The 23,481-nt window shown below is 41.4% G+C and overlaps 1 protein-coding gene across 6 annotated transcripts in view; it reads right to left on the bottom strand.

Annotated features, from left to right (window-relative positions):
- Window positions 1-23,481, bottom strand: part of grin2bb (glutamate receptor, ionotropic, N-methyl D-aspartate 2B, genome duplicate b) — a 92,082-nt gene that overhangs the window by 5,810 nt on the left and 62,791 nt on the right. For all 6 annotated transcript variants that reach the window (XM_058640115.1, XM_058640119.1, XM_058640120.1 and 3 more), the window contains exons 7-15: window positions 19,382-19,496; window positions 19,029-19,234; window positions 16,955-17,126; window positions 14,064-14,217; window positions 12,510-12,635; window positions 11,188-11,417; window positions 9,808-9,968; window positions 8,031-8,218; window positions 3,838-4,076 (exon numbers count right to left, since the gene is read on the bottom strand). In XM_058640115.1, coding sequence (XP_058496098.1) covers window positions 3,838-4,076; window positions 8,031-8,218; window positions 9,808-9,968; window positions 11,188-11,417; window positions 12,510-12,635; window positions 14,064-14,217; window positions 16,955-17,126; window positions 19,029-19,234; window positions 19,382-19,496 — 1,591 coding nt within the window. The remainder of the gene's footprint in view (window positions 1-3,837; window positions 4,077-8,030; window positions 8,219-9,807; window positions 9,969-11,187; window positions 11,418-12,509; window positions 12,636-14,063; window positions 14,218-16,954; window positions 17,127-19,028; window positions 19,235-19,381; window positions 19,497-23,481) is intronic.

Raw genomic sequence — 23,481 nt, 5'->3', positions numbered from 1 at the left:
AGAGAAAGAGACAGAGATTTTTTCTGACCAGAGTCTTGTTTGCGCACAATTAAACACAATTAGGGAGTGAGTTCATGATCATTAATGTGTTTTCTTAAAAGAGCAACACATGAACCCTCCTAGCTTCTGCTCAGCTCGCTCTCCTCTTCTGACACAGAGGACTGGGTGAGAGGGGAAAGAGAATATAGATTGATACATGATTGATAACACGAGGACGGCAGTAAACTCATGGTTTTGACCACCAATCGATAGATTTAATCAATGTCATTAAAACAGACTGGTGCCACGGGTCTTCCTGCCCTTTGTAGAAGTTGTACTTTTCTGAAAGAGTAACATTAATATTTAAGTAATGGTGATAAGCCCATGTGAGAGAAGCTCATTTCAGTGGAGGCAGAGAGAATCTGCGACCAAGGCCAAATCTGAAAGGACACACAACCCACCAGCCGGTGAACGGGCCAACCTTTGTTAAAGGTGTCATCTTGTCAGAAGCAGTTTTTTTCTGTCTCTTAGTCACTTTTCACACTGCCAAGCTACATTCAGGAATCGGAATGGTCAACCCTCTTTTCTTGTATACCTCTGTTCCCTTTGTGTCTGTATTATCTCGATTTCTGGGAGCTCAGGTGAGCGCCAGTCGCTTCAATAGGATTGTCTGTCTATCACGCTACATCTTGGCTACCGTTAAAGGTAACAGAATGGAGGTTACTGACAGAGGTTACCAATGCCTATTCTTTTTTTTTACTCTGCCTTTGTCCTGCTACTGATTCTATTTTTTATCGGGATTCTCATTAACTGTCTCATTTTCCTCACGGAAATATGCACTATCCATTTTTCTTTCTCAAAATATAGCCTGAATAAAATGAGTTGTGATAACGTATAATAGACACCTGGCTGTAGTACAACTCTTGAATAAGTGAATCACTCTTAAAACATGCCTGCACTTGAAATGCTTATGTTTAGCATAAATTAATTCAGTTTGGACTTTAGGTGGCATTTCTGTGTGTTGTTGTTGTTATTGTTCTTCGTTGTTAGCTGTATGCACTTTCAAGGTGAAGTCAAGTAAATCTCGTTGTACAACTTGTATAATGACAATAAAGGCATTCTATTCTATTCATCAAGACGAACAGGTGGTGGTGAGTTCCTGAGAGCTGGTTTTTAAAAGCCTCAAATAATCTCCACTTAAGTACAAGAGGAGGGAAATTGCAGAAGTTTGACGAGACCATGTTCTAATTATTATTATTGTTGTTGTTATTGTTAATAAAGAAAGAAAGTAAGAAAGAAAGAGAGAAAGAGACTGATACTTGGCAACTTGTTAGAAGGCCATCACTTACACAGGTGGCACAAAGCAGAACCATCAAACCAGGGTGAATAACATGAATTAAATTAGTGAAAGGAGATTCCTTCTGTACATTCAAATGCCAAATCTCACATTGGGTGCTCTCTTTAAGCTGCTTTGTAAACTGCCTACCACCCAAACTCCCGCCATGTCTGTTGTGATCGATGCCTACTCTCTTCTAGTATCTTCCATGCAGCCAAAAATAAACAAACAGTACAAACACATTTTTATAAACAGTTATACAACGACACACGGGGATCGGTGCCAATTGAATAAAAATGGAGTCAATGTGTTTCTGAAGTTCTCAATGACAAATCTGCCGATTAAGTTCCTTAAGGTTAGACTGAGCAAGTGAAAACCAAATGACGTTACATTATAAACACATTCACCTTTAATATGGACACAAACGACCTGTATCAGTAAGACCAAGACACCTTGTTACGTGTCAGATCTGAGATGTAACAAAGCTGAGATGAGCTCACTTCATCCACCCTCACCTTCAGGTCAGTGGCGGAGAATGTGCGGAATACTAAGAGGCCTTTATTTCAGCAGCATCAAGTAAACAATAAAGGTTTCACTGTCTTTCAAACAGGGACTGGAACTTAATGCCGGGATCAGACTACACAAATTCAGGCCGACTTTCAAGCGACTTGGTCGTCACCGACACATTTCAAGTGACAGACCGATTATGAACGTTAGGTGGAAAAGTGACACCGAAGAAGGGTGCGTTGAACTTTGGCAACAGTCCCTCTGCCTCTTGGACGTCTCCTCATGGAACTACCACGACAAAGTTAACAAACCAAAGTGTTGAATGTGACAAATAGCGGAGGTGCTTCAGCAACCAGGTGAGCAATGATTGACAACTCCATGCCCCGCTGCCCCGATGACCTCTGAACTCGCGCAGTGTCATGAACGATGACTGGTCGGAGTCATACTTAATCTGTGCCACTGTGATTGATAATCTGACATGATGACCATCGTGAAAGACAAAATATCTTGTAGTCTGATCCCGACATAAGTGAGACCGTAACTGGTCTATATTGGAGAACTATATTGTCCTGAATTAAGACTTCCGTGGCATTAATTGGTCATGATGCCATTTATAATCTAAACTCATTCTATGGGACTATTGACCCCTATGAAGTCAGACAAGTTAGTGCCATCATTAGGCCATGGAGGCGAATGTCTGAATCAACAGAATCATGTATTCACCAGCTTTTTTTTGTAATTTTCTGAAATAACTACTAAAACAATAATGCTGGAAAAGTAAACAGCGTTAAGTTTCTGAGGTACTTTTTCTAATAGTTCCGTCATATTTTGGAGGTGTACACAGTCACATGCATAACAATCTATGCTTTTTAGGAAAGACTGTCAAAATGTGTGCTGAGATCTACATACATATTTCAATTATCACAACATTTCATACCTCTTTTCACCAAGACCTCATGTGTAGACGTTTTTGAAACAGGGAGTTGTAAACACTTCAGATGACCGACTGAATGAAGTCATTAGTTTACACCACAGCCCTCGACCTCCTCAGAATACTGACTATATTAGCCAGCAATATTTTCACAATTGTTAAATGTATTATATTCAGCAGTAAATTCTATATATATGCTTAGTTAGTGTTTTAATTACAGTTGTTATATACTGTTTTTGATATTAATAGATTTATTTTATGCTTTTATTGTGAAGTATGCATCAATCCATATCAAAACAAAGACTTTTACATTGGCATCTGTGATATATCATCACGTATATCTTTATTGCGATATCATGATGGAATATTTTGTTCGAATTTTAAGATCATATTGCCCACCTGCTACCCAACAGTTGTTTTCCCCCACTTCTTCCTCCAGAGCGGCCTTCTCTTGACACTCAGACTAGACACTCATTGCCCCACAGTTCATTTGAGTTTGACACCTCTGGTTTACACTGTTCATCAGTGTTTGTTTGTAGTGTCTATTCACTAAGAGGTTGTCATAGTACATGGAAAAACCTCACAGATTTCTTTCATCACTTTACTGTCTCGACCCATCGTTTCACATTACACAGTAAAGGAGAGGGCTGTTATTCTGAGACAAGAGAGATTAGGATTAAACATGTGAAACGTCTGGTGGAAGTTGCTAATCTGTGAAACAATTTGTTGCATGTCATAAAGCAAAAAGCCACCAACTCATTCAATTTAACTATGCTTCTTTTTTGCTTCTGGCCCAAACACGCTGCAGTGCATGAGCAGAACACGGATTTAAAATAGCACATCAAAATTTGGATTCCCAATGGTTCTAATTTAGAGAAATTGTTTTGATTTTTTGTTTTAGTAGCACAGGAGGTTACAACTGCCTGTGCACAAAAAGCCACAAGTAAGTCAGGTGAGTCATTGTGTTCCCCTGACTGACTTGATACAACTCAACCAGAGTCACTGGTTTCGCAGCAACCACTCCTTTATTCTTTCTGTCAGGAGAACAAAGGTCAGACCTAAAATAAAACACAAGCACACTCACTCTGCTAATGGAGAAGGTGACCCCGGGCTGTCCCGAGCACACGCCCATGAAGCAGAAGCGCAGCTGCCAGTAGAACAAATGTTCAGAGATGAAGGTGATTAATGACAGAACCATGGCAGCCCCGAGCATGTAGAAGACCCCCGCCATGTTGTCTACATCCAACTGGCTGCTCATCACCTCGTTCTTCTCATTGTGGCAGATACCCGTCAGCCACAGGGCCTCCAACTCTTCCATTTCACCTGGAGGAAGGAGAGATGCAGGTTACTGCATAGACGTGTTGATGTTGGTGTTGGGTGGCTCTGCCCACAGTGTCTGAACATGCACGAGTGAATACAAAAAGACAGGACACATTTTTGGGGAGTCGATGCCTGAAGCATCCCAGGTGTCACGGACATGCAACAAATGTCATGGTGCATTAGTTTGACTTGCATGTATCAAGATAATCATCCTCACTGAGGAGTGCTAATGCAAGACAAACCCAAACAAAGAAAAACAACAACTTCCTGCTGGGACTAGTTTTGTTTTAGTAATTTCAATGAACAAAGAATGTGACACAATAAAGACTGTGACGCAAATTGTGAATAAGCTTGAAGAGAGTCCAGTGTGTCAAGCTCCATCCTTTAGGTGCCAGACCACTGTGATAGGTAACAGAAAGGTGCAAAAATAAAAGTGGGACAGTACAGATCAGTTGTTTTAGCACCTTTCACAACTGTTGATAATCAAAACATAAATAAGCATATAACACACCAAACTGTACCAAACAGTACTGCTTGGTTAAAAATTACACAGATTTTGTGTATCTCCCAAAAATGCTGATCTCTTTATTTTGAAGAAAAAAAATTGTCAAAATAATTAGAATAACAATAGGTCCTCGCACCACTGTGTGAGTGCTCGGGCCCTAATAATAATAATGATAATAATGATAACGATAATAATAATAATAATAATAATGATAATAATAAACAGTCATAATAGCTCTATTTCATTTATAAAAATCCAAAGCAATCAGAACCACATTGTAAAAGTAAAGTGATTAACACCTGCACTTTTATGACAAGTCAAATCTTCTATGAAAAACAGTTGACAACAATTTTGAATGATCAAAGTGGTGTAAGTCAGTCCAAGCAACATTTGCAAGAAGATACAAAAAGAAGAAGTAGAAGCAAACGCCGCAACAGAAATGTTTGATTTGTATGTTTTTAGATCAACTCCACAAATCCTAAATATCCGACCTAACTCATTTAGCAGATAGTTTTTCTATTTCAAACTGGGACCAGTGTCCGAATCCAGACTTTGCTGACAATCCTGACAATATGTACTAGCAGACACACGCTCTCTGCTACTAAATCTCTAGTAGCAATGTGAGTCATCTTGAAAAGAGATGGCAAAAAAAAAAACATTTCCTCTCAAATTAAAATCTATTGAACTACAGTTTAAACTTATAATTACTGTCCTTTCATATTTCCAATTTCTCCTCTCCCTCCTGGTCCTGTATCTGCTCAGATATAATGGCCTTCAGTTTCCTGTTAGTCTGTCATCGCTGATGTTCTCCCTCTGCACATATGAGTTACATCATGTTCATCGCTGGACTCTAACAGAACATGACAGATAGGAGCAAATATCGGTGAGTCTGACCTCTTAACCTGGACTAATGTATCCGTGCTGACAGCCAAACAGTCCACATGAAGTAATGAGATGTAACGTCTGATGTTTTGGCCTCATATTTACAGATGTGTCAGGTCTGTGAAGGTTCTCAGTCACCTCAAGCAAGTCCAGTCGCCTACAGCTAACTACAGAAGATACAGGTGTGACAGGAAAAAAAATAAATAAATAAATAAATGCAGTTTTACTTTCATTGGGAAGATTAATAAAGACAGATTTTCATTCACAGAGTCACATGAAACAAACACACGGCGTGTTCACACAGTGTTACCGCCTGTGAGTCAGACCCTCGTCATCTGTCACAGAAACACATTGTGTGTGCGTTTTACAACATATGATCTGACATGTGGGTCAGCACGGAGAACATACTGTCCATCAGGGAGAGTGTTGCTGTGGATTTGTTCTCCAAAGGCAAGGACTCACATAAGGAACAAGGTCTATTGGTTGTACGTAGGTTTCCCCATGATACAATCTAAGTGCTGATTCGATGTTTCCTCTGTTCCGTTCCTTCAGACGATGTAGGCAGACATCCACCGTTAAAACATGCACTATTCAACAATAGGTGTAATGCTTTAATCTTAAAATCTTATTTGTTTCCAGGTAGCACATAGAAGTACAAAAGATATAGTGTTATAATTACACATTACTCTTAACCCCAACCCCCTCAAAGGGACAGAAAAAAGAAAAATCTGAATGAAAAAAAACCTAAACCCTAAAACCCTTAAACTTGATTGCATTACATTATTAAAAAACGAAATGATTACGGTTTTCAAATAATTATTAAAGGTAGCACTCGCGTTATTTTACATATCAAAGCTGTTTTGTAGTCAAATAGTACAAATTTGTTTTCAGCACCGCCAAACATTGCATAACTACATTCCCTCAAAATATTCTGCTCTGTTATTTTAACAATTACCATCTGGAAACGTCTGCAGTGCACCCTTCATCTCTGCTTGAGGTTGTCAGCTAGCTCACACGCTGGCAGTGGAGCAACGTAGATGCAGGCTTTTGATGAGGATGAGAAATAGAGTGGAATGAAAATGACAGTATATTTTAACTGTCAAGCAGGAGTGTTGCCAGATGTGTTCAGGTCAAAAGACAGACATTTCATCACGTACCTCTCCTAAAACTGACTGTACAGGTGTGTTGAAGTCTCTGTAGCTGTGAAAGGCTGCATGGGCTTTGTTTATGTCTGACGGACTTCCTTTGCCCGAACAAATGACTGCAGCCAGAGGGGAAATGTCCCTGCACTGCATCATCCGCGCACACACAAAGACGACAGCCAGTCGTTTGTAACTAGACCTTCAAAAAAAACAGGTGCAAAAGTAGAGGATTTTGTCCAAATGTGTCCAAAGAAAACACCTATACTGGCCAAAATCCTCTCATGATAGAGACGAAGCAGCCTGAAGACGCAGTCCTCATGGATCACTGCACTCATCATTCTCTCACTGTGATGCCAGACACCCTGCCGACTACTTTCGGTCACTACCCACAACACACAACAACAGCTGGGGCTCAAAACAAAACCTGACCTACAAACTGAGCGAGTTACAAAGTCACTGGGCTTGTTTTCTAACCTGTTGTCCACTGATGGGATTCGACCTCTCGAAATATTTCTCAGGCACTGGCGAGGTCACAGTGACGCTGAGAGGCCGGCGTCACGGGGCTTAAGTCCGGCTTTTTACGGTGGAGCTGCTCGCAACATGACGCATCAGTAAGTAAGAGGTGGTATTATATTTACACCGTTTTCTGAATCATCGACTGCCCTTTATAGCTTTTCTATCAACGTCTTCGGAGGTAATTTACTGGCTGTCGGAGGCAACAATTTACAACTCTAAAATGTAGTTCCAAAGAAGGGAAACTGAAACTGTCGTTAAGCATCTTTTAGGTCTGCAAGTCCTGACACTGCAGATATAAGTCAATAAATCTAATATCCAGAGGCTTCAACCGTCGCCTCATCCACAGAGACTCTAGTTCCACTTATTTACCATTCCCTGGTAAAACTGACACTACAGTGTCAGGACCCATTCATTTAGACTCCCACTCTAACCTCAAACAGAACCTCAGAAATTAGGTTCTGCCTCATTAGGACCAGGTTTTGTTCAGCGTTAGTCAGAAAGGTACTAAAATGGTAACAAAATGATAACAAACTGTGTATACACACACACACACACACACACACACACACACACACACACACACACACACACACACACACACACACACACACACACACACACACACACACTACCCCTTGCTGAGTCACAGGTATTTTTAACTTCCACTCTGATAAAAAATGTACTTAAGTTTGTGATTCTTGCCTGGATGATGTTAGTGCTTCGTTTTCATGAACTCTGCAACAGTGAATCAACAATCACTAAAGTATTTTTTGTTTATTCTGTGTCCGCAAAGACAACGTGTGTAATATGGCATTTATACATCACAGTATAATAACGTCACGACGTACACCTACAGTATATTCCCCGTTAAGGCGTTACAACACAAATGGGACACGACATGAATTCATTTACCATCTCCGAACAGCATGAGGATGGCGAGATCCACAGCCCGTTTCCAGCCTGAATCCTTCTGGATGGCGATGCCATAGCCGGTGGAGGCGAACACCTTGCCGCTGCCGATGGTGACCAGCTTACAGCCCTCATCTCTGCCCGCCATGTAGTTCAGCACCGCAGCGTCGTAGATGAAGGCATCCAGTTTGCTGCGAGGCACAACGCAAGGAAAAGGTTTCAGCGATCAAAATCCTGTTCAGTACCATCACCTTTGCACAAGCTAGTTCTATATGATTTACAATTTTACTATCCTATGCTTTCCTGTTTTTTTTATTTTTATTATTATTATTTTGTGCTGTATTCTTCTTTGGAACCTATTTCTAGACATGGCAACACTTTATATTAGGGAACACATATTCACCATTAACTACGTGCTTACTAACATGCATATAAGTAGCATACTTGCCCTTTATTAGTAAATATTACGCACATATCTTATTAACACCTAATTTAGGAAAAATCTTAATTCATGTCGTAATAGAGGTAGAATAAGGTTATGTAGAATAAGGTGTTAGTACATGCTTAATAATTACTAATAAAGGGCTAGTATGCTACTTATATATGTTAGTAAGCACGTAGTTAATGGTGAATATGTGTATCTTATTCTGTTTTGTACATGCTTTCTCTTATAGAACTTTCAAATGTTCATAAATTTCAACAAAGGTCAAACTAAATTGTTGTTTCCAAAGCTTTTCTGTTGCATTCATGCTCTTCCTTGGCAGACGGAGTTGCTCATGACGGAGATTCCGCTTCCTGAACCATCACCATGACAACTGAGCAACTCCATCTGCCTTTTTTGCTGTTGTTGAAAATAACACATTTATCTTTGTGTTCATTCACTGTATGATACGCTGATGTTATTTTCAGTGTCTTATTTCACCCCCCCCAAAAAAAGGATAATTTATTCATGTTGCCAGCAAAGGTTGTCTTTGTTTCGGGGCTGTGAGTTCCATATTTGATGTAGAACACCACAGAACAGCCAGGAGAAGAGCAGAATACTGTAGAACTGTGTATAATGTGATTCTATTTAAAATACCTGGCCTCCCCGACAGCTGTGTTTGACCTTGTGATGAATTTTCTTTGGTCAATTATGTCAAGGTCAAGAGTGAATCAGCTCAGACGGACAATTATTCAGGCCTAATTGAACAGTGGCAGGGTGTGTCAGGATCCAGATGGCTTATCACCTGACTGAAAAAAAAAAAAATCCTTTACTCCTCTCTATTTTTAATTCCCATCAACGTCCTGAGTGAGTTTAAAGATAAATTCATGCGACAGTCTCCAGCTTGGTGATATCAAACAGTGCCTCGGGCTCTTGGGCCTCTGTGGTCATCAGAGAAACGCGACTGCTTTGCATTCTTAAATCTTCAGAGAGGTTGATGAAAATGTTGGTAGACAGGAAAAGAGAGAGAGAGCGAGGGACTGAAGAGGAAGATTAGCTGTTTTTTTCTCAGCCAAAAAGGAGTGAATATTAGTTAACTTTCACATCAACCACAGGCTACACTGCTATTCTGAGCACCAGCGGCAGCTCCACCGCCTGCTCACCCACGTTGCCCAGAAAGCCCACTCTTCTTCAGTCTCCCTCTCCTTCCCTCTTCATCATCTTCCCTCTGTGTTGCATCAGTAGAGCTTTATAACGCTGTCTTTTTTTTCTCCCTGTTGGGACATTTTCAAACTCCCTCCTTCCTCCCATCCCCCCCCCCCCCCCCCATCTGTCCTTGCATCCTCCCGTCTTCCTCACCCGCTCTTCAGACTGTACAGCGCTTCATCGACATTCTTCTGGTGGAAACTGGTCATGTAAGTGTGCATGTCCCGGTAGTTGTTGCGGATGTTACGTTCCGTGCTCCCATTAGGCACCGTGCCAAACCGGAACGGCGGAGAGAATTCGTTCGGCTTCTGGAACTGTGGTGGTGTTTTGTTGTTGGTTTTTTTTTCCCGGAAAAATAAAAGCAGACAGAGAAAACAACAGAGGAATGCTTGTTAGCATGGAAAAGGTACTGAGCTGCATCAAATTGATTTGAATGCACTATTGAGCAAGAAAACTTGGCTTTTGGAAGACAAGACTCACTAAATGCTCAGATTTGCATTCATTAACAGACACACATGACTGCACTTCAAGCACACCACTGTACAGAAGAAGTAAGCAAACACTTTCCTCAGAAGTCCAAGGTTAAGATTTAGGAGTTTTTAATAGTGATTGATTCATTTATTTGATCAATTTATGGTCTTCATCATAAATAAGAAGTCATTTTAGCATTTCTGCTTGACCTGTTGGCTTTTGGACTTCTGTGGTTCTGTTGAATTTGGTTTTCTATTGTTGTATTTCATGGACTTCATGGCTGATACCCTCTGGTCTGTTTTACTTGTCTTGCTTTCTAGATTGTGTCCTGATGCATCTCATCTGTGTCGTTTAAATATAAATATATTGACTTGTTTGCGTGTGTGGATAGTAGGAGGAGCCAATGTGAACATGGGAAACATAGCTGATGGTCACTCACAGAGCAGAACTCATCAAATGCTGAACTAAAATATGAATAGAGTATTCATTTATATATATATAATATATCTATAATCTTATATCATCAGTTGAAAAAGTGAATGGATCACGACAATATATGACATTCATTTTCTGACTCACTAGTGATGCCATGATGATGTCATTCTTACCATATACATACAAATCATTTAGGATTATTTTTAATCTATCAAAGTTGCGGCTATAGTATAGTATGATGGAGAAAAAAAATGCATTTCTGAACAATGCATGATGCCATTTTTTTCTATCATGTCACTTCATAATTTCATGTGGTGTGCCGTCACTTCCAGGGTCAATGTAAGTTTAAAACAGTCTCATTAGCTCTATTATTTATGGAGATACCCTGGAGAGTGCGTTTTTGTTCACACTGACGGGCTGCAAAGGCACAAAAGTTGTAGTAAACAAATAAATAGGTTGCCTGTCTGTTGTAATAACGACTGTATTTGTCTTGTTTGTTTGTTGTTCATCCATCCTAAATGTTGAAGTCTCTTATAAACTCAGGTACTGCAGTCTTACAATGACTCACACTGGGCACTGTCACACATTTATTCCTCCGCCCCTCAACCCCTCACGTCGAGTTCACACCTTTTTGTCCGACAGGCCCGACACCTGGTCGACATACTCCTCCTGGATCATAAAGGCAGCTAAGTTGGCAGTGTAGGAGGCCAGAAAGATGACAGCAAAGAAGGCCCACACTGACACCATGATCTTACTGGTGGTACCTTTGGGATTCTGCACAGGGACGGAGTTGTTGAAAACCAGACCCCAAAGCAGCCAGACGGCCTTACCGATGGTGAAGGAGGGACCTCCGGGCTCTGCATGGACACGGAGGGAAGAAAGACGACAGATGGAAGAGCATGCAAGAAGAAAACTGCTTCACAAGATCAAACAGTAGTTACGGCTTTTTTACGTCCATTTACTCATGATTGCGGTTGTGGGAGGAAGTTGATAGATGGCAGTGACAATAAGTGAATTTGTGGCCATTCTTTGGTTTGTCAGCGACCGTGGCTGCATGGCCCACAAAATGCTTTTCCAGCCACCGATGATGTGACAACCCCACAGTTTTTAAACTAACTGTTCCACCTACTGCTATCACAGTTTGACAAGCTACCTGCTGGAGCTGTGTTGCATCAGAGACGGGAAGAAAGATAAGGGGGGGGAGGGGGGAGACGGGCACATAGCAGGCTACAATTATAATACAGCTGGTGAAGGACTACAACGGCCTTACAGAACCTGCCGATGAAACCACACACACTATTGCTGTGACAGAAGGCTGCAGAGCGACGCTTCTCCGAGTCTACCTTGAGTAGCTGCTGTTGTGACGGAGCAATAAGATCCTGAGTGTCCAACAGCTGAGCACGACAAAGTCAAGATATAATCTGAACCATTGATTTGATGGGCAAAGACTTGATTCAGCCGGGTATTTTTCGCTCCATGCCGTCAGAGACTGTTTTACAATGTATGGTAATAAATCCACTGAAGCGTACTTCATCAGTTTCACAACCTGTAATATCTGAGACTGGCAGGGTAAGACAAAAAGAGAAGAGAGGAGGTTTTAGTCACACAATGAGAGCACTTGTGATCACCTATCTGACTCTCAACAACGATCCTTTTCATTTGTGAAAGAGCTTAAGTGACTGTCAGTGGAGATAAATGCAGGTCCAAGACATTGACGAGGAAGTCCCAGCACTCTAGCCGCACTCATTCAGAAGGTTTTGAAGTAATTTAGCACATGAGGGCTGTTTGAATAGTGCATTCACTGTAACAATTTTTCATTTATCACATGAGACTGGCTGAAATGGAACCTCATTGTCACCTTTTTGCAGCATGGATTTACTGCGTCTGGACTGTGGGTGTGTGTGTGTGTGTGTGTGTGTGTGTGCGCGCGCACATGCGTGTTCTCTCACCTCGTCCATCTGCCAGACAGCGATTGTAACCCACCGGGCTGAAGTACTCAAACACAAACACAGCCACGGCTGACACCATCAGCAACATCACAAACATCATCACCCAGACATCAGCACTGAAGGGCTCTATAACACAGAGAGGGAGAGAGAGGGGGAGAGAGGGGGAGAGAGGAAGCAGAAAGGGCAGGAAGGATTGTGGGGATACAGAGAGAGGAAGTTCATTACACCACCAAATTAAACAAAATTATAAAATCACCCCGTGGTATCAACATGATTATTTGTATTCAGGCTGCTCTTCATGGAACATTATGGATCGTGTGAACACTATCAACCACCTCTCGAGCAAGATGGACACGGTGTCACCACGGAAACACAAAACAGTGTCACGACTGTCAGCCTTCTTCAAACATTTTGACTTGTTTCAACAGGAAAAGCACAGGTGCTTCTGAAACCTCTAACAAAGACGCAGTTCTGTGTGACAGTGAACCGGCATGTTCTCTGAAACTGAAAGACATTATATTTAGACGGTGTATATTTGTTTTCAGTGGTCGTGCCAACAAAAGCCATGTCCAGTATTATCCAGCATTAGTGTTTTTGATTTTATTGAATTTATAACAGTTCCCTCTGCTTTGACACACGTTATTTTAGTGTATTTGTCAGTGAGGTTAGCACTGACAACAATAGTTGTCACAAATGGATTTACAAATCATGACAGCTGTCAATTTGTGTGCGTGTTTGAGTGTTTGTGTGTGTGTGTGTGGGGGGGGGGTCATCTTAAAGGTTACAGGAAGTAATTCGACAAGTAGGATCCATCACAGTGTGTTGTAAGATGATTACAGACTAACCTGTTTCTCAAAATGTCATGCGTTCGCTTGACTTGCTGTCATCACATTAACCACATGGATCACTTAACTGTGAGACACATTTAACTTTTATTTTATTTAAAGCAGTAAACGCTCACACTAAAGAAAAATGGGACTAGGCAGCTTAAAAAAAGACAGCTAATCAATCAATCAATCAAATTCTAAAGTACAACTCAGATCATGGTTAAGAATGAATGAATGAGTGTCTTATTACAGAAGTGACTTGAACCATTACTGTCTGAAATAATATGTTATTATTGATACACATGTGTTATGTTACAACCACACACATGTTCATGGCACATTTCCCAGACCTTTGGCTTTACAGTGTGAGTTTTAAGTAAAAACCTGGCCTGTGTCCATCCCTTACCACTATAGTATCTGTATGTTTATTTCAACGGTGAATTAAAGGTGTTACCTACAGATATCTCTAAACATTGTCAAAGTTGACAGATATGCCATGAACAGACAGACGTTCCTTGTATTTATAAGTCGTCATGTTTCTATATTTGAGTGTTAAGTTCTTTTTCCAACAAGGAACAAACAATGTAAACAACCAATGGCTATGAACTACTACACATGTACATGCTGATGACATTGTGCGTGTTTCCTACATGACGTTTTGCGCATCTAAGTGTTGTCCTCTGTGCACTTCACATCTACCAGAGGCACCAGGTGGATTTTTCCTCACCAAGGAAGGCAGAGGGGGAGACAGTGCCGTTGCTACGGGAAACCATGACACTGATCCCTGTCTCGATGAACGGCACAGAGAAATCAATGACCTCCGACCTCTCCTCGTTGATGGTGAGCGAACCCACTGCCATGTGGGCATTCTTCAACACCACCTGTGGGTCAAACACGGACAGACGGAGACAAACGGGAGGTAAACATACAGGGTCAGAGGTCATACAGGGCTTCTTCACATGCCCAGCATTGTCATTCTGCCGTTCTTCACCAAACTCGGGCTTTTAACAGGCCATTCAACCACGTACAGAAGGGAAAATGGAGGAAAAGGAAATCATTACTACCACTGGGTAAGTATTTGACTTCCGGCCTCATTTCTATTCATGTGAGGCACCGTGGAGTGGACCTCCACAGACAGTGTGCACTCGGCGAGATAATGTCTGCCAACGTATATGGTCGTTACATTAGTGTTGCTACAGTGAGTCACTTTACACTGTAATGTTCTTTCATTTACACGTTTAAGATTTATTTTCACACCTCACACATAGAGTAATAAAGTGACATTAAAGCAGTAAAAGAGACTGAGATAGATGTGGGAAGTCTCTGTGTCTCACACAGTGTTTATACACTTTATGTTTTGGTTACTTCTGTTGATTAAGCTATAAAAAAAAAAAAAAAACCTTCCTCTCTGAGACTCCTGTGATCATCTCTGTGATCTACAGAGCTGCTTATAAAGACACACATTTACTCAGCTGCGGTGAGTTCAAACCAGGCTTAAAGGTGTTTGGGTATATACAGTATACTATTGTGTTTTTTTTTTGTTCACAGCTGAGTCTCTCCGATTGACGGAGAACTGAACGCAGATTAACAGATCTGTGTCCAGATCAAAATACTGTCCCTTAACGTTTCCACGTAAAAAATGGAGCTTGTGAGGGATTTCATTCTTTTTCATTTTCAATATGGACGTCAGCCTTATTTGGTGCAGAACCCATGTGTTTTTAAATTAAATTGGAGTAATTATGGATGTGGAAGTTTCAGGAGGCCCTGAGGCACAAATGAAAATGGAGCACAAACGACTGTGTTAATATAAATAAAGTCTGATTGATTGGGGATGAATTTGACAGAGTGACAGAGAATCCTACACACAATATCTGCTGTTGGTCCCTTTTTCACAGAGGTTTACTCTCCTCTCCCTCTTTCTCTCTCTCTCTTTCAAATTACATCATTATCTGCTTGTTTAGCCATTTAAGGACATGGATTAAGGCATCCATGCATGTATGCACTGGACTTGAGATTTTCTTTTTTTTATTATTATTACTATTATTATTATTATTGTTATTATTATTATTATTGTTATTATTATTATTATAATGATGTTATGTTGCCCTGCACATTTTCACTCTGCATTCTCAATAAAATAATCACAAAGTTGCTCATTCTATGACATAATCAATTAAGTTGGACATCACATCAATTTGTAAAGGCTGCCTTGTGCTTGACCATTAATGTGTAATGTGTGCAGGAGGGAAGTGGGTTTTTCCCTGAGGCTGCATTCCCTCTCTCTCTCTGTGCGTGTGTGTGTCTCTTTCTCTCCCTCTTTCGTCTTTTCCCTTGAAATTTCACTCTGTTTTTCCCACAGTGTTGTTTTTCTCTCTCCATCTCTGATTAGTAGCCTCCTCCTCCTCCTCCTCCTCCTCCTCCTCCTCCTCCTCCTGAGGCTTTGCTGTGCAAATCACAGCTCCCCTTCAGGCCAGGTTGTAGGGATGACATTGTTTAACTGTCTTTTTAATGCAATTCCTTTTTTTAATTTTGAAAAGCAGCAGTTTGCTTCATATTCATACTGTAAAGAGAGAAAAAAGGGGGAAAAAGTGCTGACATGTTCTGACAGAAGATCAAGTGGATTTATGACCAAAGAAGTCCCATATTTGGCTTTAACTGCCACAGATTTATTCTTTTAATATTACAGTAATCTTGTTTGCTGTGCCCCAAAGTTGCCAGCAACGTGTCACGATTAAGTGATTCACTTTTCTTACTTCCTTAGAGGTTTTCACAACTCATAAGCCTGTTTTTCAAATTGGTGAAATTTCTCCCAGAAGATGACAAAATCACAATGTCAACCAAATGTCTGAGCCAAGCTCCAACTGAGTTCAAAACATTTGTCACCCTACAAATTCATATAAGTTCCACTGGAAGCTACTTTTTTACTGTGACCATTATAAATAGAGATGCACGTCATCAGGGAGGCTAAAACGGGGGGGGGGTGATAATGTATGCCACCACTGCCACTCCATTTACACCGATAAAATGAACACACACGCACGCACATACATGTAATTCAGTTGTCAAAACAGTTGCACAATGTCGTCTCCAGAAAGCTGTGAAATCTGTGATCAGCTGACCTGCTGGTCTGTGTAAAATCAAACCAAGCTGTTACTGTATTGTATGTTTGAGCTGTTTGCAGCTCATGCAAAGCTGCCGCTTCTAATTGGTGCTGAATTTGATTTAGAACAACATCCACATCTCTGCGTCGCTACAGTCTATGAATCTCCAAACAACGTCTTGTTATAGACCAATGGAACCTTGTTTTCTATCCGTCCATCCATTTCATACCGCTTTATCCTCCACGTGAGGGTCGCGGGGGGTGCTGTGCCAGTCTCAGCTGACATAGGGCGATAGGCGGTGGTACACCCTGGACAGATGGCCAGTCCATCCCAGGGCCACATAGAGGACAAACCTCATTCACACTCACGGTCAATTTAGTGTGTCCAATTTGCCTAATCCCCCATATTGCACGTTTTTGGACAGTGGGAAGAAACCGGAGAACTGGTCTCACAAGGGGAGAACATGCAAGAAGTAAATAAAAAAGAAGTAAATAAATAAATAAATAGATTTCCTCACCTCTCCAACCATGCCATTCCATGTCCCATTGATTTTCTTGCCATGTTTGCCATTGGTGACCAGGTAGAGGTCATAGGTAAACTTCACATTCTTGGCAATCTTCTTCAGGATGTCTATGCAGAAACCCTTGCAGCAGCGTTTGATGTAAATCCCTGACTCTCCTGTGTGGTTACTGACAGGGTGAAAAGGAGGAGGAACAGAGCAGAGGAAGTAAAGAGGAGGGGAAAAAGGAGAAAATGTTTTAGCAATCTGCAATTTGGTTTGAGATGGATCCATAAACGGACTCAAAAAGATGAATGGAAAAAAATAAAAGAAGATACCACCTTCTATCTATCTCCTCGTTGATCTACTGTATCTATACTCCTATGCATGGTCAGCAGAAAAAGACACTTGCTTTTGTACAATGCTGCACAAATACATTGCATTTGAACGTTTTTACATTAATATCACACTGTGACATTTGATACTAGTGATTTGGCGAACTTCAGAAACACTTGTGTGCAACGCGGGGGGGTCGTACAAATGTAGCGTTTCTCATGATTTGCATAAAGATATAGAGTAATGATGTTATTTTTCCAGGAGACCAGGCTGACTCTGCTCCATCTGTACATAATGAAAGAACTTATGTGACCTTTTTAAGCAAAAGAAGTCTCACGTCCACATTTCTACGAGCCCAGCGCTGTTCTAGCACAAACAATCAAAACTCTGACGAGAACAACTTTGACCGGACCAGTGTGTGATCAATCAGTGGGATGTGTTGGCTCACAGCAGGTGCAGGTGCACAACAGCTGTGAATAACAAAACAATGGCAGCTTTGGCGATATAGAAGCAGGATGTTGCCAGAGCCAGACCAAGGACAAATGTTTGTGTTGGCATTTTCTTTGTATTTACACTAGGATGTGTCAACCGACAGAGACAATTTCAGCTGTGCAATTTCTGAATCCATAAATTGCACAGCTTTCATGATTACAGAGATAAAACCCCAGCTTAAAAACATGGAATCATGTCAACAAAGGGGTTGGTCTATCTGGTGCTAAGGCTGCGTCACAAATACAGCACATCCCTGTGCACCTGGCTCATAGAGAACATTTGTCTATAAAGAAATCCTGCAATTTCCTTTTCCTGATATATGCTGTATATGAGGACTTCTTTGAGGGTAGAGGCAGACAAACTAGCTGACAGAAGAATCAGGGGGGAAATGGGAGGAAGAGCAGCGTGAAAGATCAGTCAATGAAAAAAAAAAAAAGCCAGAGAGCCAGAGGATGTAGGGCATCCTCACGAGAGTCCAGGTAGGACAGTGATAGAAAATTCATTATCACACACCAAGGAGAATAGATAGCAAGAGGGTTAAAAACGCAGGGGAGGGAGGGAATCAGTGACAGAAACCAATACTTAGACCTCGTGAGCAGATGGGAGGGAATAACAGATTACATTTTTCAAATCCAGAGAATAAAAAAACCCCCAGAAGGATCACTCTGCAGAAGCAAGAGAAATAACCCAAAACGAAAACGCAAAATATACACTCATTTCACATATTTCTGCATGCTCATCACTGTTATTATATTCTTTGTTTGCATTATATTCTGGTACTTCACATGCAGCTGTTTGTGTTTCTCGGGTTATCATAGCCACTGTTCATTTTTTAAAGTGTGAAAAATGATTTTGGAAACACGCAGAGTGTAACACAGCCGACCAGGAATGCTATACATAATTGATATTGCAGTACTGATGTTTAAATAACCGTGTCCTATACACCGAGTTTCCACACGGAAACCTCTCTTTTTTAAGGACATATACTAGACTCAAAAAGGTTGCACATTATTTAAGTTGTGCATCATTTTCATCATCGCGCACAAGTGTGTATATTTATATCCACACACAAATACCAAGCACTTTGAACGATATTCAGCCTCAACTCCACAGGTCCCCACACTTTGAGAAGCTTCAGTGAAAACATTTGTTACACTTGTGTAGTGTTGATTTGTGGGCGTCCTGTAAAACATTAATATGATTCACTAATTATTTCACGCATGTGTGAACTCATTTCGACTGATCCCCGGCTTTACTTGCTCACCTGAGCTTGAGCTGTTTGCGGCACGGCACCGTGTTCCTCATGCAGGTCCCGCTGAGCGGGTCCACGTCCTCCACGATGACAAACGGCGCCTCCTCCAGAGTCACGATAGACAGGTGGTCTTTGCGCTCCTCAGCTGCGGAGTGCAGCTCAAAGCGAGGCCACACATGGTATCTCATTGTCAACGAGCCACGCTCCCACTTGCCAACCTGCATTAGTGAGTGGGAGGAGAGCTGTGTGATATACAGGCTACTGTAACAGGTGCTTCGAGTGGTGAGGAGACATTCCAAAGGGAAAAAACAAGACACACGTCACAGAGGCTGAAATGTAAAGCAGAGCAGATTAGAGGAGATTACCCTGTCCCATTGTCTGTCCTTGTCCAGGAGAATGATGACCAGCTTGGGGAACATCTGGTGACCCTCTTCGCTAAATGACAGGTTTCGGCCTTCAAATGTAACATTCATGAGGTACCTGAAATTGAGAATTCAAGTTTGAGTTATTCATATCAATAGTCTGAAAACAAAATGTAAGCGGTTTCCATATTAGTCCGTCACCGTATTTCAGAATAAAATGCCTACTGAACATAAATAATCCAAAACATTATAAATGCGTCACTTATCGTCTACGTTTAGCAACAACTCAAGCGGATATGTTAGACATATCAGATGTACAATGGGCCACACGGTTGGTGTAGTGGTTAGCACTCTTGCCTTTGCAGCAAGGGCCTTTCTGCATGGAGTGAGCATGTTCTCCCTGTGTGTGTGCGTGGGTTTTTCTCCGGGTTCTCCGGCTTCCTCCCACATTCCAAAAACATGCAAAATGGGGATTAGGTAAATTGGACACTCTAAATTGACCGTAGTTGCACACAGCTGGGACAGTTCCGCCCTCAAATCTAGATAAAATAGTTGAGCCTATTATTGATGAGAGAGTCTGTCAAACTACAACACTTCAGTTACAAAACAGCTGGTATTGATAATGACTCAGTGCTATAAAATATTAAGTTCAAACACTTGGCAGCATCATAACAGAATGTGAACATGTAAATGTGATATGTGTTGGGAGAGAAAGTGATGTTTGGAGATGGGCATCTACACTTAAATTACAGTATATGTGAAAACCACCGGTTTGAATTGCTCTCTTGAACACATCTGCTTTGTTGATTCATCTTTGAATTGAAATTTGATGAATTTCTTTGTGTGTGTTTTATCTCTGAAATAAGATACTCTTGAGAAAGTCTGTGGTCCAAAGAGAGGACACTGTCCACATGGTTTAAATAATGTACGTACAGTATGTCATTTTAAACTTTGCATTGAATCATATTAATAACAATGAACGTCATCCTTCATTCATTCATTCGTCCACCACTTTATCCTACACATAAGGGCCACAGGGCGGAGACAATCCCAGCTGACATGGGTGAAAAGCGGGCTAGACCCTTCCATCACACTGCACATCTTCTGAGTCTTTTTGCTATGAGGCAACGGTGCTAGCCACTGCTCCCCCGTGTGGCCCTTTATGCTATCATTACAGTCTAAATTGTTGTTGCTGTTTTTATGAACACACACCCAATGGCTGTGAGATTAGTGAGAGCAACAAGAAGACGGGAGAGAACAAAGAAGGAGCAGAGTGTAGTAATAGCGAGTGTGAATACATACAGTGTTGTGTGTGTGTCAACAAGTGCACAGCAGTGCGCTCTCTCTCTCTCTCTCTCTCTCTATCCCTCCCTCTCTCTCTCCCTCCTGATCTGTGGGCCACCATCACCATGGAGATGCTCTGCCTCTGAAACAATCCACTTGAGAAATAAATATCTTGTCTGAATGCAAGGAGCGACGGACTGTGTGTGACTTTGTAAGAAGACGAAACTGAGCACATTTTACCAGCCATCATCTCCGACCAAGTCACGGATAGGACGATAGATTTATTCACGAGCGTACAAGAAATACAGAAAAGCAACCTGAAACGCACCCAAAATTCTCCAGCAAGTACCACCTACTAAGAGACTGACTACTTTCGATCTGTGATGTCTTGAACTATATTTATATCCCACCTCACACACAGTATGTAGGCTACATGCTTGGAATAAGTCAATAATATGACTCAAGCCGCGATGAAATGCCAATTGCTGCATTCTTCCTTGCTATAAGTGCTGTAATGCCCCGTGTAACGTGGGATTAGCCTCCTAAGCATAATCTCATTGTGAATAGGGAACCACAAAAGTCAAGGTGGTGTGGGTGGAGGCTCGGGCGGTCTGACTTGTTGAAAACCATGACAACCCATGTGACCAGTAGAGGCGTCCGCGTTTGTCATCGTGACAGCGAGAAACGTCCACGTATACGCAAAAGTGACACATAGGGACGCGGGGTGGCTCTTAACGCAGTATAATGTAATGTAATGTGTTGCCATGGCGCTCACAACCACAGCAATTTTCATGCCATCATCTGCGTTGCCATGGGAACAGTAATCTCACCCGAGAGAGGCTGCTTTAAAGGGAGACAGAGAGAAAGGATTATTTTTTTTCCCGTCTCAACCTGAGTGTTTAACCACTTCCCCTCGAACGCCGTCTATCACTTTTCCACACAAACAATACGACTCATCGGCCCGCGCATTCACCTGAACCTTTACAAAGTCTGGCGCATGCTGTGAATTGACAGCCCAGGAGGCTGCTCTGCTTATCATTCTGACGCCCTGAACAACTGATGTAGCTTTTATGTGTGGTTTGATCCCCTCTCATGTCAAAATCCCCCCCCCCCCCACACCCCGGCTCTGCTGGAAGAAGAAAAAAACTACTGAGATGAGCTACTAACACAACCTCGTGTAGCTTCATCACAGCCATATGCAGCGCCTGTGTGCATCTCACTTGCCAACTGTTCCCCAGCTAATCACTGGCTATGAGGGGAATTCATTTTTTTTTAGTTACAAAGACAGTGAATCATCACTGGCTTGGACACAATTGCTCTTTTCCTGATTTTTGTTCACTCAAATCTTTTCCAATGTATTTCAGAGCCATTTGATGTGACTTTCTTTTATCTCTGGGTAAAGCTGTACAAAGTCACAAATTCTGTATCACTGCAATGCAGATGTGTGTGTGTCAGTCACAGTAACACTGTGGGGAATAAAAAGTCTCCTAAATGTACATTGTTAAATCAAAGGTTAGGCTTATTCAGACAGTCTGTGTGTGTGTGTGTTCTATACATTACAAGGCAGTAGCAGTGACTGTGTGGGGGCAAGGTGTAATACTGTATATGTAAATGACAATAATACACTGCAGGCCTACATACTGTGTGAGAGAGAGCTGTGCCATTCAAGAATCACTCCAGGACCAACATCTCTGGGTGTAATTACACTACAATTAACACCAACGATAATTTTACAGCAGAATAAGCGCAGCTTAAGTCAATTCATTTGAATTAAACTGTTAACTCAAACAATCTGGGTTATATTTTATATAGGTTATGTTGTTTGGTTTGCTGAGAAGTATTTTTCTGCCTGTATTTCTGTCTGTGAGCAGCATATCTCAAAAAGTAAAACATGGATTTTGATGACATTTTCTGGAGATGTAGGTTGTGGCCCAAGGGACAAAAACATTTTTTTTTGTTTGTTTTTATAGATTTTGGTGGAGATCGACATTCAAATCCTGATTCAGGAATAAAACAGTGGAGTGTACGCTCTCTGAGTGCATGAATCAATTACAATAGTACATAGATATTCAAATGTCTTGTGAAAAAGAAAAAAGAAAAGGGAACAAGCAAACCTCCTGGATCCAGATCCTTATCACCACCAATGAGAATTATTTCTTCTTTGTACCATAAACTACAATCTTTAAATTGTGACAATTGCTCACACGCAAATATAAAATAAAACAACCAAAAATAACAAATGATAAAAATCCAATCACTACATTTCAGTAATGTACAAACACATGTACAGTGCAAACTAAAAAGTGCTTATTATTGACTATTGCTGGTGGCCCTGACATCATAAACACAGACGTGTTGCGGCTGACTGATCACAAAGATGTAAGGCTCAGAGTCTCTTTGAGCCGCAGCCTTTAATAAGTAAGTCCACAGGAGCTCCGTGTCATCGGAGCCCACGAGGACTCCTGCTGAGTGGAACACATCAGACAGCAACCTGTGGAGTCTGGAGAGGGAGCGCAGTATCACAGAGAGCCGTCTCTTATTTAAAATGTGATCAAGCACTTAACAGGCGGGAACGCTGACCTTACAGCCCGTCAACCATGAGCCATAAATGTCTGTCAGAGCGTTAACCTGATAAATGACGATGTGACTTTTTGTCATTTTATTTATAGGACTGAGATAAGAGAGACTAAAGAGCAGATTTGGCACAAAGAGACAGAGACAAGCTTTCTAACGTTTCTGAGGATCTTAGATTACTGGAGGCAATTTGCCAGAGCATAATTCAACACGACAGGGAAACTGAAATGACGGTTTTACTTGTA

Source organism: Solea solea, chromosome 10 (assembly GCF_958295425.1).
Source record: "Solea solea chromosome 10, fSolSol10.1, whole genome shotgun sequence".
Taxonomy (NCBI): Eukaryota; Metazoa; Chordata; class Actinopteri; order Pleuronectiformes; family Soleidae; genus Solea; species Solea solea.
Note: the sequence above shows the minus strand (reverse complement) of the source record. Positions and strands in the feature narration are given on the sequence as shown.